Source organism: Nicotiana sylvestris, chromosome 6, assembly GCF_000393655.2.
Source record: "Nicotiana sylvestris chromosome 6, ASM39365v2, whole genome shotgun sequence".
Classification (NCBI taxonomy): domain Eukaryota; kingdom Viridiplantae; phylum Streptophyta; class Magnoliopsida; order Solanales; family Solanaceae; genus Nicotiana; species Nicotiana sylvestris.
Window position 1 is genome coordinate 84,786,337 of NC_091062.1, and position 20,834 is coordinate 84,807,170.

General features: G+C 36.8%; 1 protein-coding gene across 1 annotated transcript; it reads right to left on the reverse strand.

The window, feature by feature from the left end:
• Positions 1-15,773: 15,773 nt before the first annotated feature.
• Positions 15,774-18,944, reverse strand: LOC138870875 (AAA-ATPase At3g28580-like). Its single transcript, XM_070148715.1, has 3 exons — positions 18,690-18,944; positions 18,508-18,518; positions 15,774-17,299 (listed from the first exon to the last, which is right to left on the reverse strand). Exons 1-3 carry the CDS (start codon positions 18,878-18,880, stop codon positions 15,891-15,893), a joined length of 1,611 nt encoding a protein of 536 aa, XP_070004816.1. The 5' UTR covers positions 18,881-18,944; the 3' UTR covers positions 15,774-15,890.
• Between the last annotated feature and the right edge of the window lie 1,890 nt (positions 18,945-20,834).

Genomic DNA, 20,834 nt, shown 5'->3' on the forward strand with positions numbered 1-20,834 from the left:
GTGAGGTCATGCTGCCCCAATACACAACCAAATGAATTTTCCAAAACCGTCAAGTAAAGAATCAAAGGTCTTCCTGGCTCTGGCGGGACCAACACGGGTGGGTTTGATAAGTACCCTTTTATTTTATCGAACGCTTCCTGACACTCATCGGTCCATTTGATTGCAGCATCCTTTTTTAACAATTTGAAAATTGGCTCGCAGGTTGTTGTGAGCTGAGCAATAAACCTACTGATATAATTTAACCTTCCCAACAAACTCATTACTTCAGTTTTGTTTCTTGGGGGTGGCAGTTCTTGGATGGCTTTGATCTTTGATGGGTCTAGCTCGATGCCTCGTCGACTGACTATGAATCCCAGCAATTTTCCAGATGGAACTCCGAATGCGCACTTGGCAGGGTTAAGCTTGAGGTTGTACCTGCGAAGTCTTAAGAAGAACTTCCTCAAATCCCCAACGTGGTTGGTCTGATGCTTTGATTTTATGATTACATCATCCACGTATACCTCAATTTCCTTGTGTATCATATCATGAAACACTTGTGGTCATTGCTCTCATATAGGTTGCTCCGGCGTTCTTCAAACCGAATGGCATTACCCTGTAGCAATAAGTTCCCCATGGTGTGATGAATGCCGTCTTTTCTGCATCTTCTTCATCCATTAGAATTTGATGATATCCGGCATAACAGTCCACGAAAGATCCTATATCATGCTTGGCACAATTGTCGATCAAGATATGGATATTGGGTAATGGGAAATTATCCTTTGGACTTGCTTTGTTGAGATTGCGATAGTCGACGCATACTCTAATTTTGCCGTCTTTCTTTGGCACAGGAACGATATTAGCTAACCAAACAGGATATCGAGTGACTCGAATGACCTTTGCTTCCAATTGTTTGGTGATTTCTTCTTTAATTCTCACACTCATATCAGGCTTGAATTTTCTCAACCTCTGCTTGACAGGAGGCACTGTTGGATCGGTGGGTAATTTGTGGACCACTAAATCAGTGCTCAAGCCCGGCATGTCGTCATACGACCATGCAAAAATATCTTTGAATTCTATGAGTGCTTTAATTAACTCCTCTCGGATTTTTGGCTCGAGATGGACACTTATTTTAGTTTCTCGGACATTACTCGTGTCCCCTATATTGACATCCTCGGTATCATTCAAGTTAGGTTTGATTTTTTCCTCAAAGTGAATTAACTCTTTACTAATCTCTTCAAAAACCTCATCTTCATCATATTCTGATTCATAATCACAATATGTTTCTTGAATTAATATTTCGGAATCAGATTGATTTTTAAGACTGGGCTGAAGATTCCTCATGCATGCCATATCACTAGAGCCAGCATAAAAAGAACTGTACAAAAAAGAAGAAAAAGAAAAGAAAGCTATTAGGAATGATAATAAAAAGGAAACTGCTTTTTATTGGATAATGAAAAATAACAAGGTTTTGCACGCTTCAAACCAACTGTAAGATAAATTTTGGGATTACAACCTTGAAATATCCCAAACAAACTGAAAAAAATCAAAATAAACTACCAAGACTCCTTTCGAATTGGGAGAGGAGTGGCTTTCCAATTATTGAGCTTTGTTTTTGGTCCAACGAATTGAACTTCTGCGTTGCTACACCCTTCTCCGTCTTCCAGCATATTTACATCACTAAACAATTTCTCGAACCTTTCAATTAATTCCTCCTCAGGATTGACCTGGGATTTAGGAATTGTTGTTATCGGGCGATTTTTAGCACCGGTCTTGACAAAAGACTTCAACAGCTGTGGTACTGGTTTTGGAAGAACCCATGCTTGGTGTTTCAACTTCCTGGCTCTCATCACGTCATTGGCGGTTGGTGTGAATCCTAAACCGAATGTTCCCCAGTTCTCGGGGAGAGATACTGGTTGTACAATTCCTTGCAAAGATAAGCCCAGACCTTTGCCGGGTATAAAGCCATTCTTCAGCATTTCATAAGCTACCATGACTGATGTAGAGGATACCTTTGGATTCGCAAGGTATTTTCCTTCTGGAATTTTCTCTACCGACACTGTGTCTGACACTTGGTATACCCATGGTCCTTGGTCAATTTCTGCTCCCTCGACTGGTACAATGGTGCTGTTGTGAGCATTTAAATTTTCTTCTCCATGCACGACTATTTCTTGATGGTCCCATTCAAACTTGACAACCTGATGTAATGTTGACGGGACTGCTTTAGCAGCATGGATCCATGGTCGACCCAACAACAAGTTGTAAGAAACAGTCATGTCCAAAACTTGGAATTCCATTGTGAATTCAACTGGCCCTATAGTTAGTTCCAACACTATGTCGCCAAATGAATCTCTACTTCCACCGTCAAATCCTCGTACGCAGATACTGTTCTTTTGAATCCTCTCCTCTTTAATTTTTAATTTGTTTAAAGTGGAGAGAGGGCATATGTTTGCACTGGACCCATTGTCGACCAATACCCGGGTTACTACGGAGTTTTCACATTTCACGGTGAGGTAAAGAGCTCTGTTGTGCTCGGTACCTTCCACAGGTAATTCATCATCAGCAAATGTAATCCTGTTCGTCTCAAAGATTCTGTTGGCTATTTTGCCCAAATGATTTACAGAGATCTTTTCAGGAACATGAGCTTCATTCAGGATTTTCATCAATGCCAGACGGTGTTCCTCTGAATGGATCAGTAATGATAACAATGAAATTTGAGCGGGGGTCTTCTTTAATTGATCCACAACAGAATAATCATGGAGCTTCATTTTTCTTAAAAACTCCTCCGCCTCTTCTTCCGTCACAGCTTTCTTCGTGGGCATTGGATTGTTTTTAGTTTTTCTCAACTCTTCGGGAGTAAAACATCTTCCCGATCGAGTCAAGCCTTGTACCTCACACACTTCTTCCTTGATTTCTTTGCCTTTGTACATTACGGTCACCCGTTCATAATTCCATGGGATGGCTTTGTTGTTGATGATTGGCAGCTGAATTACAGGTGCAATAATAACTCGATCTGTACGTGCTCCTTCCACAATTACGACGGGTTTGTTAGCAACCCCTGGTACTATCACCTTTGTCCTCTCTTGTTTTGCGGCAACTTTGTTCAATGATCCCTCATCGACTATCATAGACGGTTCACCACCATTCTTGTTATGCTTAGATACCGGCTTCTCCTCCATTAACTGCTTATCTGGCTTGGTTTCATGAGACTTGATCATCATGACAGTTTGTGACGGCTTCTTTGTCTCCCCATCAGCTTGTATGATTTCTATCATATTAGCCTCTTGATGGGCTGGCATTGGATTTCTATTGATATTTGGAGCTTCGGGGGTTTGAACCTCGATTTTATTAGTGTCAATCAGCTCTTGTATTGCATTTTTCAAATGCCAACATTTCTCCGTATCATGGCCTGGTGTACCGGAGCAATATTCACAGCTAATGGTGTAATCCAGATTCTTTGGTGGAGGATTGGGTAGCTTGGATTGTATTGGTCTCAACATGTCTAACTGTCTCAGCCTGTGGAACAGACTAGTGTAAGACTCTCCCAATGGAGTGTAAGTTTTCTTTTTCTGTTCCCTTTCTCCCCTGAATGCTGGTCTAGGCCTGAAACCTGGTCCGGGATAAGCTCGGGGGTAGGTATTTGGTGTGACAGGAGCACGCCAATTGGTGTGAACAGGTGGCTGATTGTATGCTTGAGCGTGGTTAATGGCGAAATGAGGCTCTGAAGGGTGATAGTAATGTTGGGATGAATCATGGTGGTAAGCTGATTGGCGAGGTCGTTGCTGATTATAGTAAAGCGGTGAACCCCTGGGTCCTGGCCAAATTCCTGAATCAACTACGGTTGCTTCCTCCCTCTTCTTTCTTCCGATTCCTCCTACCCCGCCTTGAATAGCTTGAGTAGTTGCCTTAATTGCTGAATAGCTCATGATTTTGTTTGTCTTGAGGCCTTCTTAGATTTTCTTTTAGGGCATGGATAGTGGCTTTGTACCCTTTTTCTTTTTCTCCCCAGATTAACCGCTCTTGGATTTTATCATTGAAATTTTGAACATGGGGTCTTTTTGTTGGCCTTTTTAGCTCAGGTTCCGGTGCATCATCCACGCGGGACCGCTTTTCGAACCACCTTGCATATCCAGGATTTATCTCACCCTTGGTAGCGTCTAGGACTTGAGTATCACTTTTCAAGTATCGGCACCCATTCCACATCTGCTGAAGTAGAGCTTCGGGAATAGTGGCTTCTGGGTGTAATTCGATTACTTGCATACTCAAATCTTCCTCATCAGGAACTATTTGATATCTCCCTAGTTGCCTTAGGACTCTTAGTGGTGCATATGGCTGAATGCTTCTCAATCCCAATAGTAGTAGATAACTATTTGAGGTTGACATATGTATTACTTCTCTCATCGGGAGCCATCCCAGAGTCCATTCAATTTGATTTGCCGTTAAAGCCTTTAGATGAGATACCCATGCTTCTATCCCTTCTGGAGCTTGGTAATTTTTTGTTCTTTCCTCATAGCTCTCGATGCAATTAGCTCTGTTCGACCCATACTGTATGATCTTGGGTTGTTGTTGGAGATGTTCAATCACCCACATTTGCAACAAAATTTTGCATCCTTCGAAAACCTTCGCCCCTGATTTGCATAAAGTCAAAGCCCGATAAATATCTGACAGAATGATGGGGACAAGGGTGTGATTTTCTTTAGTGGTGAGGATTTGCACAATTTTTGCGGTGCGAATATCAATTGTTCGCTCTTTATTTGGGAAGACCATGACTCCTAGAAAAGCCACCATGAAAGCAAATCGTCGGTGTATCTGCCAAGTGTCTTTGTTTTGCTTATTAGTAAGGCCTTTCTCATGAATTTCGAACCCATCTGACTTTCCAAATCTGGAATACAAAAAGTTGAAGGAACAACATCCATTGATGACATTGCTTTTCCTAATTTGACTGCTGATGTTCAGAAGACCGAAGAATCGATGTATTGAAGGAGCCTTTGTGAATATCAAGCTTTGATTTCTTAAACTTCCGTCAAAACCAACATAGCCAGCTACCTCCTCTAATGTAGGAGTAAGCTCAAAGTTAGAGAAACGAAAAACATTGTGTACCGGGTCCCAGAAAGTTACTAATGCCGTAATCAGATCATCCCGAGGCTTAACTTTCATAATGTCCGTGAGATTTCCCAAATGCTTGACGACCCATTTTTGACCGTCTTCGCCTAAATCATACCACCACATTTGAAGCTGACATAAAAATTCCTCCGTACTTGTGGATGAGGGGCTTTGTGTAGTGCTCATTTTGTATCTGAAATTTAATTTTAATAAAGTCAAAATTTATACTAAAATCATTTTCGAAATTTTTTCTTTTATTTTAAAAAAAATTAAAACTATATTTTTTCGAAAATTTTAAGGCAACCCATTTTATTCCTTGCTTCTTACCATGATTTTATTTAAGCTGGTCAACAAGCATGTTCGAGGCAAATGAATGCACAAGTAGCAAGTAGGATGCATCATGATGGTCTTTTAATTTTTGGGTTCACCTGTCCTAGACAGACCCAACCCCTGTGTTGAGTCTCCAAGGGCAAATGCATATGATGCAAATATTCGTTCCTACTAGGGATCCGGTACATGGCTGAGTTATTCTAAGTGTAAAACCTTAGGTTGATTGTTCTAAACCTGGCTTACCCAAACGGACAGTTTGAGCCGAAGCGGGGGCAACGTACCGGGAGCACGAAAGTCTGCCCGGCCTAGTTACTTGTCCCAACTCCGTCTTATTTGGTATGACTTTAACAGAAAGGTGGGTCACGCGCACGTGTACACCATAAATTCAGAAGACTCAGAAAGAAGGGGGTTTCGTAGCAGTTGTATATATGCACAATTCAAATAATATTAAAGCGGTAAAAAAAACATTTAGCATATTAGCATATAAACAGTTGAAAATTATATAGTAAGTAAAGCCAATAAAAACAGATATTTTAAGCTCGAATTCTTTAAACCCTGAACCAATGGTTCTGGGTTCGTTCCCCAGCAGAGTCGCCAGAGCTGTCGCACCTCCTTTTTTTTTCCCGCGCCCGCGGGGCGCGTGTGGAGTTTTCTCCAATTAAAGGACAGTCGAAACGGGATTTGTTTATTTGTTTCAGAGTCGCCACCTGGGAATTTTGAGGCGTCCCAAGTCACCAATTATAATCCCTGAATCGAGGAGAATATGACTCTGTTTATTTTTTTCCGCGAACCAGAAATCCTGAGTAAGGAATTCTGTTAATCCGGAAGAAGGTGTTAGGCATTTCCGAATTCCGTGGTTCTAGCACGGTCGCTTAACTGTTTTTATTATTGGCTTAATCAACTTGATTTTATTAAATATTGATGTTTTCTGATTTTACTACTGCTTATACTTATTACGATTGAAACCTTCTTTGAATCGAATTACGCGTACGTATATTCGTGTTATAAATTAAAAATGCGGAATTGTGTCACGCGTACGTGTACACAATAATTTTTTATAATATATTAAGCAATCATTTCTCCGAGATTGTTTTGAATCAAGAATATTTATTTTTCTTGAATAGTGAACCGTACATCTCGGGTTTTTTATGAAATTGATTTAACGCCTTTAGAAAAATCCTTTTATTAAATATTCGCTCGAAATTGCGCGTACGCATAATCCGAAGTTTTGTTTCTTTAAAAGGTATAATCAGGGTACGCGAACGTATCCCTAATTGCGCATATATTTGTAATGACATTATGAAATTTTGAAAAAAAAAAAAATGTTTGTTATATCACGAAAAATCTTGTTTTAAGATATTCTTTAAATTTTTGGAAAATAATCCACAATTTATTAAATATCGACCATTGATTATAATTTCCGAATATAAATCATATTCATTCCAATTATTCAAATTCAAAAGACAGAATAAAAATATGATTAGTACTAACTTTAAAACAAATGTGACATATATAAATATGCCAAAGAATAAATTGCATATGAAACCGAAAATAAATAATTCATAAAGGAAGGAAATATTTTCCGGGAATTTTCATGATTATTTAATGCAAATTCTATTTTTAATTACCATTGATTTAAGAAGTTGCCATTTATGTATATACAAATCAACTTATTCTCATATGCTCGTTTTAATCTTAATAGACCTAATTATTTGGTCACTTTGTTTTATGAAAGTAGATAAGCATCAAATTTATAGAAAAGGCGTTATTATGCAAGTTAATTCAACAAAGTTACCTTACATATAACCTAACTGTTTGGCGTAAATATTCATAACGTTTTAACATCATGATGAGCTATACCAACTTACTTTACTCATATGATTATACCTGTCATCATACCATATAATAACTTATACCAACCTAAACAAAAAAAATCATATTTGTTACAAGATATTCTACTAATGTAACTTCTTAATCATTACATTCAACTAATGGTATTATGGGATGTAATCAATGGCCCATTTTTATGCCTCACTCCCTGTTTTGACAATTCACATATATCTATACCAATGAGATTTCGGAATAGCTAACATTATTACAAAACTTTATATGAATTTCAAAATAAGACAATTTAACTTATAGCTATCAAATTGAATTCACTATTAGTTAACTAACATAAAAATGAAATTAGAACTAATGAACTTGGACAATTGGAAAATAACATTTCAATTCAAGCTTCATTGACGGGTCATGCTGAAATCTCTTTCCGACTTAAAATTTAAAAGACATATACCTGAAAATGGAGGTAGAAGAAGTAAGTTTCAGCAGTTACAGCAGTAACAAATTCAGTAGAATATACTGATAACACAGTAAATCTGATCAAGAATAGGATTCGAAGAGCCCAGATGCACAGTAAGATACTTTGAAAGACACTTCAGATTTTAACTGAACAGTGGAATCACATAAAGTTGAACAGATTCAACAAAAGAACATCATTTCAGATTTCAGTTTTTTTTTCTTTCTTCAGTTTCAAATTCAGTTTGTTTCTGATTTTCTGTTTCTGCTGCTGTATCTGTATGTGAGTGTGTATGTGAATGTTCTATTTTCTGTTTCCTTCCTTTAAAATCTCAGCCCTCAAAATCTCTTAAAAAAATTCTCTCTTAAAAAATTTCTCTGTCTGTTAAAAAAGCTCTCTGAATATTCTGTTTCTCTCCCTTAAAACTTTGTCTTTCTTACTCAAAAATTCTGTTTTTTCTCTCTTAAAAATTCTGTTTTCTCACTCAAAAATTCTCTCTTCGAACTGTCTGTCCAGCTCCTGTATTTATACAGAGCTGGTCCTAGGCAATTTAAGTGTTTCTTGGACCCCCTTCTTCTTTTAAAAAAACAGAAAATCCCATTATGTAAAACCTTTTCCCTGATTTTCAGCAGCCCATTATCCCTTGTTCCCCATTAGTATCATTAACTAATAGCCACTAACATTACATTATAATATACTAGTACTAACACCCTGTTTTTTACTGCTCATTCCCAGAAATGCCCCTGAAATCTTGATGTTATTACTGAAAAATCAGAACCTATAGCAAAACAGTTTCTAAAATCTGTACAAACTTAGTTATCTCCTGATTTACAGCTATAACCAATCCTATGATTTTGAAACAGTATATTACATCTCTAATAGCTGACTGACAAAAACTGAATTAAAACAGGGAATTATCAACTGAATAAAAACAAACTTAACATTATACAGAACATGCAGGATTCTTTCAACTGGAATTCAAAACTGAATTAAAAGCAAACAAATACAGGAGCATTGTCAATATACTGACAATGTCCCGTTTAGAAAACAACAATACAGCATACATTTGAATTCACTAATTCATAAACAAACATGATTTAATTGACGAATACTAATCAATTGACTATTTACAACATTTGTCAATAATTAGTCCAAACAATAGAATCAGACTGTTTAAGTCAACATTTTCAGAAATGAAAAATTCGTAATATAACTAATCGACGAACTTCATCGAGTCGATTACACACATTGTAAATAACCACAACCAACAGAAACAATTCACATTCGGATTAAATAGACAGAAATGACAGAATTGATCAAAACAAATATGAAAAATTAACAAGCTATTAATACGGACAACAATACACGTAGAATACACAAAATAAATAGAAAAATACCTCTGAACTTTAATCAGACTCGATCCCAACTCAGCTTCGGATTTTTGTTTGAAATCAAACAGACCTTAGTCGAAGTATTTTCCACTGAAAATACTTCGACTAAGGTCGATTAAACCTCAATCTTTTACTTGAAATCGGAAAAATTCCAAGATTGGAAATTTTTAAGGTTTCAGGTTCTTGGATCTTAAATCCGAACATTTCTAGGCAGATTTGCAGGGAACCAAACATGATACGAGGGTGTGGGTAGCCTAGGGGTTATTTGGTGTTAGTTTGAAACGGATCTGAGTCTGTTTTTGTTTGGTCCGAATCTTCAAAAGAAGATTCGAGGAGTTTCGAACTGATTCGAACCAAACAAATGATAGATCCATATTCAGGGTGACTAGGTGGAGCTGTGGTGTCGATTTGGGACTGTTAGGTCTAGATCTGAACTTGGCTCGAATCTTCAAATGAAGATTCGAGAATCTCTAGGGAGATTCGAACCAAGCTGGTAACATATTCGGATAGAGGGTGTTCATGGGGTCCTAGGGTGTTAAGTTGGTGACCGGCGGCGTTGATGCCGCCGGGTTTCAGGCGGTGGAATCCTAGGGCGGCTAGGGTTAAGAGTGGGGGTTTGGGACGATGATGAACAGGAGCGGAGAGGGGGGGTGTTTAGTTAGGGGGCCGGGTAAAGGGTTACGGGTTTATATAGGGGAATGGTGGGTGGATATGGACCGTTGGATTAGGAAGGATGGATGGCTGAGATTAATTCATTAAATCAAACGACGTCGTTTGGTTTAAAGTTGGGGTCGGACTGAATCGGGTTAATGGATCGGGTAACGGGTTACGGGTAAGGGTAATGTATCTTGTCCGTTGATTGGATTTGATCGAACGGTTTCTTGATGAGAGGTGACCAAACGACGTCGTTTGGTCTTAGCTTGGGACTGGACCGGACAGGTTGTTTGGATTGGGCTGAGGAAGTGTAATTTGTTTTGGGCCTGGATTTAAATCCAGGTCCAATTTTTATTTCCTTTTCAATTTTTTTTCTAATTTTATTAGTAAATAAAATAAATCCTAATAAAATTATAAACAATTTTTTAACCTTACACAAAAAATATTAATTACTCTATAATAATTATTTAACACATAGAAAAAACATCAATCACACAGTGAAACATTTAAAATAGAACTAATGCATATTTTTGTGTTTTTTTTTATTTAAATTATCTCTTAAATGCATAATTAAATCCTATATGCATGCAACATGTATTTTATTTTAATTTTGTTTAATTATAACAAAGCAAACATTTTACGGGCATAAACAAATATTTAACACCACGCAAATTCAGAAATTACACAGTACAAGAAATTTATTTTGATTTATTTTGGAGTAATTTTTCGTAAGGCAAAAATCACGTGCTCACAATACATTTCAAGCCAACAATCAGGAGCCCGCCTGGAGAACAAGGGAGTACAATTCAAGTTTTAGCTTTCAAGTTCTTATTGATATTTGGTAATATGATCCGTTTTACACTTACATATGTGCCCAGATACCCAAATTGGGGCAGAAAATTTTTCTTTGTTTTGTCTATTTTGTTGAAGTCAGGTGCCCACCTGGAGAGCAAGGGAATACAATTCAAGTTCATGCAATCAGGCGCCCACCTGGAGAACAAGGGAATGCATTCAAGTTTGAAGATATAGATAGGATTTTGTAATGCATAGATCATAGTCTAGTCTAGTTTCTTTTTATTTTATCATGGTGTAATAAGGAGTTCAACAAGCAGTAGCAGCAGTAGCAATAGTGAAATTACAGCTTCATGGTAGTCCCAGCTATCAAAACTTCTCGAACTACACTGACCTGATTCCTTTTCAGCCAAGGATATGTAGGCAACCTCAGAAGCATGGTGCGGTCAACTCTTTCAAAAATGCTTCCCACGGAGTATTTAAACGGGCAAAAATCGCTCGTATCCGATCACTTTATCTTTGCACGAAAACTCTTCGTGTTTCTAGGCAAAGAGGGGCAGCTGGGAGCACGTGATTTTTGCCCTATATGAATTACTCTCATAAATTCAAAATAAAACAATTTCTTCCATTGTTTACAATTTTGTGGATTTTTGTGGCATTTTCTGTTAATTGTTTGCATATTGCCTGGGCATGTTATTTTATTTAATTAATGGAAAATACAAAAATAGGCTGCATTTGCATTTAGGATTTAACTTTGCACTTTTTAAGAATTAATTAGTAATTAAGTTGCTTTACAAAAATGAAAAATCACAAAATAGTTTATTTTGCTTTTTGAATTTTGGTAGTTTTCCTTTAATTTGCTATTTAATTAGTCGCGGTAATTATTATTTAGAGTTAGTTAATTCAATTTGAGGGGATAATTTATTTAGGAATTAATTTAGGATTATGTTTTAATGTAAAAAGAAATTAGAAAAATTTAATTTGAAAAGAAAGAAAAGAATTGAATAAGAAAGCCTGGTTGTGGGCCATTTTCGTTTTAAATTCCCTAGGCCCAAAAATTTTGCCCTCATTACCCGTCCAGAACTGGCCCAGATCCGAGTCCAACCCGGTCCAAACCCCCTAGTAACCGAAACGACGTCGTTTGATTACCCTTGATCACGGCCGTTGGATCTCCTTAATCCAACGGTCCGAAACTGGGGAGTTAATAATATTTATATGTCCAAACGCTACCCTACCCCCCTCATCTCGTCTCTTTCAACACACCTCCAGACCAAACCCAGACATTAACCCTAGCGCCGCCCTTGAGTTCTCCGCCATTGTAGTCGGCGGCGCCACCTCCAATCAACCCCAAACTAACACCACAACACCTCCATAACCTCCCCTTTCCCAATCCCTAACAGATTCCCTTCGAATCACCCTAGGACTTCTCGAATCTTCAATCGAAGTGGTCCGATCCCAAACCCTAAAACCCAAATCTCCCCAAATAGTCGATTTTTAGTAAAAGGATTAGGGTCAAGGTTGATTTTATTCGTGTGTTCTTGACAAGAACACACGATTAATGTCAATCTCGGCCGAAATTCGAAGGTGTGAAGATTTTTCAATTTCGTTGTCCCAAACCGTCTCTCAAGGTATTTGTTTGCTTTTCTTCTTCTTCTTCTTCTTCTTCTTCTTCTTATTCTTCTTCTTATTCTTCGTTTTTCATTCTTAGTTCTCCTCTCCTCTTCTTCTGTTTTTTTTATTTCTTGTTTTTTTATTATTCCTTTAAATTATCTGAGTATGCATGTCAGTTTTAGAGTTAGTTTGGTTAGCAGTGTTTTTGGTCTTGAGTTTTCTTTTTGATGAGTTTAGTTTTCTGTTTCCATTCTTTCTTTTGGGGCTCAGGGCCTCGTGAGTCTCTGTGACTCCGCAAGTTTTTGGTTATGTGGATTGGTTGAGTTCGATTGAACTTGGACCCTGAAAATCCGAAGCCCAAAAGGGGACTCAATCTGGGTGGCAAGCCCATTGGTTTGGAGCTAAGCCTTGGATCAATTTGACCTGTTTGGTTCTTGAAGTAATTACAAAGGGTTTAAGGGTTAGTTTAGGAAATTTAGGCTAGGGAATCTTGGTATCTAATTAGGAAGCTTCTGGGAAGCTGGGGTGGGGGGCTAATTTGAAAATCTGATTTTTAGACTAAGGTTTCCTGAGCAAAAAAGAAAATGTAAAAGAGGTCTAAGGGCAAATCAGTTTTTTTGTAGGCTACCCTACTTCCTTGCCTATAAAGGCATGATTTTCTTGCCTTTCAAGGCAGAACCCAAGGGCTGAAGAGAAAAAAAAGCAAACGAAGAAGAAGTTTTACTGTACCATTGAAATTTCCTCTTCTCTTTGTGATTTCTGAAGTTTTCAAGACCTGAAACATTTTTCTAATCCGTATGGGGGCTTAAAGGGTTTGATTTTGGTTGGTTCAAGAGGTTGGCCTGAAGTTCTGGTTGATTTTGTTATTATTGTGCACTACTTTCTGGCTTTAAGTTGATTTTTATTTGCTGGGAATCACTGTTCTATTGCTTTTTCCTGCTGCTTTCTGCTGTCCTTGCTCGATTGTAGCTACTGCTTCTTCACTTCTGTTTTCTCTGTCAATTTCCAGGTATTTCCTCATACCATTGTTAACAACTGGGGTGCTATAAGTTAGAACCATACTGAATCTCTGTACAGAGTTGATAATTTGGGTTGGAATTAGAACAGAAGCATTGGTTGATGTTGAACTTCCATTAGCTCCTGCTGTTTTATGTCCATAATTTCTTCTGTCCTGAAGTAATTCAGTATTTTTCTTTCAAAATATGTTAGTCTGTTTATTCATGCTCAATGGTTTAGGGTTATTTGATCATTTGAATGACTGCTTGGATTCTTGGCATAATAATTGTAAATGGAAGCTCATGGGTGAATGGACTGTTAGGGTCGTGCTGTGCTTGGAATTTAATTTGTTATTGTCAGCTCTGATGTGGGATGAATCTTCTTGCAATTGATGTTTTAAGGGAAATTTCGTGTCAAATACTGTTGGTCAAAATGCAGCAACTAATTTACTCAATTTGAGCATGCCTACTTGATTACTGAAATTACCTGGGTTTGTTTGTTGTTAGAACAAACTGTAAATACAGATTTAGCATGTGCTTGCATAAGGTGTGTTAGGAGTCTCATAACTGAATAATAGCTGAACCCTTGTAATCATTCAATATTATTATCGTGTCTTTGTCATGTGAATCCATAAGGCTGTCAAATGGTTGTAGATGTTCGATTTCGGAATTAGTAAATTTCCTAAGCCAATCCCAGTTCTTGAGTATCATGTTTTTTTAGAAATGACTTGAAATTCAAGTTTGTTCAAGGGCTATAGTTGCATTCAGATTCTAATACAAGTGATGGTTGCTTTGAGTTTTGTGGTTGATAACTAATGTGTGTGAGAGAGGTGTTATTGCATATAAGGCTGTCTCAGAATCCATGTGTGAAATGTAAGGTTTCAAATGCATTTGAATGAACATTGTAGCAGTGATTACTCTATTCAAGATTTAAACATTGCATTTTGCTCCAATGCCTTTGATGGATCGCGTTTTGGGATATCATTTTTGGCCCGATTGCGAATTGCAGTCTTCTTCCACGGTAGAGTTGCCAGGCTGGGCTTCACTTGGAGCCCAGAATTTTCACTCATTAAACCCACAACAGTGGTCAATCGAACTTGCTTTTTATCAGCTGGGCCACTTTGACAATCAGTTTAGGGCGGTCTCTTGCGAGTTTTTTTTACTGAATCATTAGTATGAGTTAGGTCCGGAATAAATTAGAACTCCATACGTTCTTTAATTAATTAGTCTTGAATCCCTTTTAAAAAAGGAATTGAGGTGCGTCGCACCAAACAAAATCTCAAATGCGTGGCCCTCACTTAATTGTTTATTTTGAAATCCCTAGAATTCGAGGCGTGCCATTTAGCAAACTTCCATGGACCTCGCAAAAGTTAAAAGTGCGTTAGTCGCTTTAGGCGCGTATTTTAATAATATTACCTTCCTAAACTCCGGTGTGCATTTCATGTGACCCAAATCAAATCTTAAAACGTTGAATAAAATATGTTTAGGATTGCGGGTGCATTTCATATGGCGCGATCCAAAGACGTTTTTTAAACGACGTTTAATCTTCTCTAAAAATTGATTAAAAGCGGTTAATAAGTTAAAATTTACACATAGGTTCATAATCGTTTAAAATCAGATAATTAAGCCGAATATAACAGTTGAGTGACCATGCTAGAACCACGGAACTCGGGAATGCCTAACACCTTCTCCCGGGTTAACATAATTCCTTACTCGGATTTCTGGTTCGCGGATTGTTAAACAGAGTCAATCTTTTCCTCGATTCGGGATTTGAACCGGTGACTTGGGACACCATAAATTATCCCAAGTGGCGACTCTGAAACTTTTAACAATAAATCCCGTTTCGATTGTCCTTTAATTGAAAAAACTCTTTTATACATCACCTTCCGGGGGTGTAGTGAAAAAGGAGGTGTGACAAATGTAAAAAGGGCTTTAAAAATGCCTCAAAAGGTTGCTTTATTTACTAAATTCTTCGATGACAACAAATGTAATAATACTGAAAACCAAGGGCAAAAATATAAAAGTTGAAGCAGGCATGTCGACCAAGTCTTTCTTAGTGGTAAAAGGATCAATTTTAGCTAAAAAGTGGAGTCGTAATTGAGGTTTCTATTGATTCTTGTAACCTAAATCTATAGTAATTTTAGAGATTGAAATTTGCATTATGTAGTCTGCAATTTCTTGGCTGGTATTAAAATGAAAATGGAATTTGTACCTTGCTTTTAAGTCATAAAGGGATCACTTGGCAGAAAGGTTGCTTCTTTATTGGGAATACAATTTCTTTTCTGGGATTATAATTTGTTATGGCAATTTTCTACCTAAATGCGTAGTAAATCTAGAGGTTGAAGTGTCCTTGTGTAACCTGCACTTTCTTGGGTGAATACCAGTGTTATATTGCTGCTATACCTAGAGCAACTTAGCAACTTTAGGAGAAGACTATAAACTGATTCTTCTGTTAAAATTCTATAAGTTTTTGCTCCTTTTTAATAAATTTATTAGCATAACTTAAACGTCCTTTTCTGTCTTAGTGGAGAATTTGTTATACTTTCACTTTTCTGTCTTAGTGGAGAATTTGTTATACTTTCACAAGAAGGTATAGTAATACTAAATGTAGTTTGCGACATCCACTACTTCCATCCGAATAGTTTGAATAACAAAGTCAACAATGTAAACACAACAAAACTATTCAAAATTATTGGATCCTAGTTTTAAGTGGAACTCCTAATTAATCAAACATTTTCATGATCAACCTTTACTAATATCATCATTTTCCTTGACACCATTATTTTCTGATTTACCATTTTCCTTAGCAACATTACCCTCTGGATTTTCCTTGACAATATTACTCTCAGACTTCCCATTTTCGTTCACTGTATCAGTATTATTGGCTTCTTCAGCAGCTGCTTCTTTATTTTTCTCCTCTTTCTCCTTCTCAGCCTTTTCTCTCTCTTCTTCCTCAGCCTTCAATTTTGCCTCCTCCTTTGCTGTTTCAAGAGCTTTAATCAATCTCTCCAAACAAGTGTTTGCATTTTCCTTAGAAGACTTGGGCATTAAATTCTCAGCAACATCAGCAGGAGTAATATTAGTTTCCCCCAATAAACGGCGAATCTCAGGAAAGTGATCATGAGATTCAACGTCTAGATAATTATTTGCAAGCACCTTGAAGGAGTCAAAGCAACAGTATGATAGCACAATGTGTTTGTCCATCCTCCCCCTCCGAATTAAAGCAGGGTCAAGCTTTTCCACAAAGTTGGTTGTGAAAACAATAAGCCTTTCACCACCAATAGCTGACCATAATCCATCAATAAAGTTCAAAAGCCCAGATAAAGTCACCTCGCTTTGCTTTTTCTCCTCTCGATTTTTCATCTTCTCCTTGACTGCGTCTTTCTCGTCTTTTACTTCCTCTTCCTTATCGTCTTTCTTCTTCTCCCTTTGGCCGGTAAGGTCAAGCGAACAATCGATGTCTTCAATCACAATGATAGACTTACTAGTAGTATCTATCAATAATTTTCTTAGCTCGGTGTTGTCCTTAACCGCTGTCAATTCAAGATCATAGACATCATATTGTAAGAAGTTAGCCATTGCAGCAATCATGCTAGACTTACCAGTTCCTGGAGGACCATATAGAAGATAACCACGCTTCCATGCCTTGCCAATCTTGGCATAATAGGCTTTTGACTTGCTAAATGTTTGAAGATCATCCATAATCTCTTGTTTCTTGTTTGGCTCCATTGCTAAAGTATCAAATGTTGATGGATGTTCAAACACTACTTGGCGCCACATTCTCCTCCTGTATCCATACCCACCATCTCCCTTATTGTTTGTGTACAACTTTCTCTGCCTTTCTCTTACTGAAATTGCTTTCCCTTCGTCCAACACATACTTCAAGTATGAGGCGGTGATAAGCTCGCGATTCTTTCTGTGAAACTTGAGTTTGAAATACCTCTTCTCATCCTCCCTAGGGTACCAAGAAATTGTCTGTCTGTTGGCTATTTGTTGGCTAGAAATCCACCAGACTTTCTCGCCTTTATATTCATCAGTTACCTCTTCGTGATCATCCATGGTTAGTACAAGAGATTGGCCATCTTTGACTACGTTGGCTTTGAGACGCTTAGCTTGTGTGGAGGAGTTCTTGCTTAGGTACCTTTCAATTGCTTATTAGTCTAAGTGGGAGATTGTTAGAATATACTATAAGCCATGCGTATTGTTATAGTATTCTTTATGAACAATTATTTATTTACTTGTTTAAATTCAATAAAGTTTCATTTTAAATAGATCATGTGTTGGTTTGTGCGTCCATTGCTTACATAGTAGATGATTTAGTGTATAGAGTTTAGCTTATACACGGAAGATTAAATCATCGGTTCTTGTAAGACATAAAAGTTAATGTTCACAATCTAATGATGGAATTGGACAAATCATCGGAATGATTGTAGCACAAGATTAAATATAATTTATCTTAATTATGGGAATGGTTTAATTCCAACTTCTTGTGCTAGTACATTTTGTATGTATTGAACGGATCAAGTAGAGATGAGTATTTTATACTGACTTTATAAAATAATTTCTCTAGTCCATTTAATGTACTTATACTCTTAATCCTGATATAATTATTATTAGCTGTGTATGTCACTTGTTGTTTTGATTTATTAAAAGGCGAGATTCTTTCGCGAGTCAATAAGCCTGGTAAATTGGATAACAATGATATACATTGGCGAAGTAATAATTAGTTGATGGAATCCATGTCTCAATTTTGAGATTGATGATACTCCTTTATGAAAGCTTATAAGTTTTCATGTGTAAACCCGGCCGGTGGATTTTGTATCCGACACATGAAATAAGTTAAGTGTAAGTCTAAAGGAAGTAATCAATAAATTAAATAGTCAGTAATTTAATTTGATTGATTAGTATCTGAATCTTAACATGGGGAGTTAAATAAGGTTTTATGGAAGAATTTCGAAATTGAACTAAGGAGTGCAATTACGAATTTTTAGTGGAATAATTCGTAATTTATTATGATGGAAATTAGTTTCAGAATTTCGAAATTAACATCATAATAGGAAGCCTTGTTAATTAAATTCTGTGGTCCCTACTGTGCCTAAATAATATAAATTCTGTGGTCCCTACTGTGCCTAAATAATAGAAAATAGTGGAAACTGTTACTTAGTGGGAAAGAAAACGTGGAAACCGTCCCTTAGTGGGAGAAGGAAACCTAACAGGTTTTGAAAACGGTTTTGACCTAAAAAACGCAGCTATATATATGGATATAAGGGCTGGACGTTTTTTACATGATTCTGACTGAGGTTTCTACTAGAATTTTGACCACACAAAATTCTTTTTTTTTTGTTATTGTTTGGGTAACACAGTAGAAGACTGTGGAAATCTGCTAGTGTGTTTTCAACTGAGGAACTGGAGAACGACCTAGATTTGTTGTGTTTACGCTTCAAGAGGTAATCCTAAAATCTCCATACATGCTAGTTGTTTAGATTACACGTGAATAAGATTCTGTTATTGCTTCCGCTGTGGTATATATTCCATCAGAACCAGCCATCAGTTTCGTACTCATGAAAAATAATGTGCATATAAGTGTAGAAATAGGTCACGAGTTTATCGGTATACCTCCTAATATGACCACGAAGTTCGTGAGGAAAATAGTTTTGGTACATGGTCCAGGCAAACATGATTGTTGCAATAGTGGGACCCAACTGAGTCCAAACATCTTGCATCATCATCATCTTATTTCTCTCCTTCTTTCAACTGCAATATATATAAGAACACTTCAAGTGTGAATTGTTGTTCACTAAATTAAATGATGGCCTTTATATATATATATATATATATATATATATATATATATATATATATATATATATAGCACTAACGTACTTACCTTTACTTTGGTCTCCAAGTTTGAATAGCATTTCTTTTTTAGGGTGTGCTGACCATATACAATTAAAGAAACTGTTGAGTACATGCCAAGGTGGGACACCTTTTCTACCGGCCAATCTTGAAATACTATACTAAATTTTTGTCTTTATACGAAGACTTCGTTCATTGATAAGTCCCTTGAGAACTAGGAAGGTTAAATTAACATTAAGATCCAGATATGGATCCAATAAAAGAATGCATATCACCATTGTGATGTCATTATGCTTACACATGGGAGAAGAATAATGACTATTCCAAAAACATTTCGGAGACAATGTCTTCTTTTTTTCTTTTAAAGTACTCCCTCCGTCTTATGGCCTGCTTGGATGGTCGTTAATCATGGTTCCACCCCCACCCCCTCCAAAAAAAAACCTCCTTTTTAATTCACAAGTTTTTTCTGCCACCGTAGCTTTCGTGCTAGCGTGAAGAAACAAAAGTCTGGTATTGCAGTGAATGTCACTATTACAGCAATTTCCTGGAAGCTGCTTAGGTAAAACACTGCCATGAAAGTGTAAAATATCTTAATTCATAATGGTCTTAGTTTGTCACTATTAGTAGCAGTTTCTGCTAAGGTAATGTTGGGGTTTTAAGCTTATTTTAGTTTAAAAGGGTGTGAATAGAAAATAGAGGGAAAATAAAATATTTGAGTTTACTTCTTTGACAAAGGGACATTGTCCCATATTGGAGGAAGAAAAGAATTTTGATGAGTATATATATAATTGCTCTTCTTCTAGATTTTAAAGAGTTAAGTAGAAGGCAAGATTCGCGCCGTCGTCGTCATTCGGCTTCGGATGATTAATTAATTTCTTGGAACAAAATTATTTGTCAATAGTAAATATTAACGTAATTATTAGATATCCGTTTTTTGTAACGGAAAATTAATATTAAATCCAAATTATCCGTTTTTGTAACGGAAAATTAATTTTCCTCTGCGTTTTGAATTCCCATTTTAATTTGTATAAATAGCCATTTACGTTATGGCCATTTTTCGTGAACAATCATAACTAACCTTTGAAGACTTGCACCTCTTCATTTGAACTCAACATGTTGGCTATAAATAGCAGTCCATTCTCTCAGATTTTCCATACGAGAATTCTGAATTCTCCTCCTTTCTTCTGCATTGTTTTAACTACAAAAAAGCAACAATAAGTGTGATTTGCTACCGATTATTGTATTCGCTGAAACACTAGGGTTTGAAGTACCGCTAAACTAGTGTGTAATTCGTTCTATCCTGGGAGGAAATAATCCACAACCTCGGGTTCAAGGAGGGGATTAAGTTCCGTAAGGAAACACTGTGAATTCAGTGGGCTCAGATTAAATTCTATTTCTTTTACATTTCTGTTTGTACGTTATTTTATCTTCTTCAGAATTATTTTACAAATAGAGTTTTTTAACAAGCTTAAGGAACTTAAATATTTTCTATATTTGTGTTATACTCACTTTTCTGGAGACTAAAACCTTTGTGGTTTTCTACTCCCGTTTTGGAGATTAAAGCCTTCGTGACGATTTTTTACTCTATTGGAGATTAAAATCTACGTGATTTTCTACTCCAGTTTTATTCGGTTTGAAGATATAAAAACTTCTCAGTTTATTAAACGTTTGTTTGTATCATTCTTTTACAGAAATGACGAATGACAACGGAAACCAGACTGTTCCTATGGTGATTGCCAATGCATCGACAAGACAAACAACACCGGCATTGGCACCGACAGAAAAATCCAATTTTTTTTTCGATATTGATTTCAAGCAGTGACAGCAGAA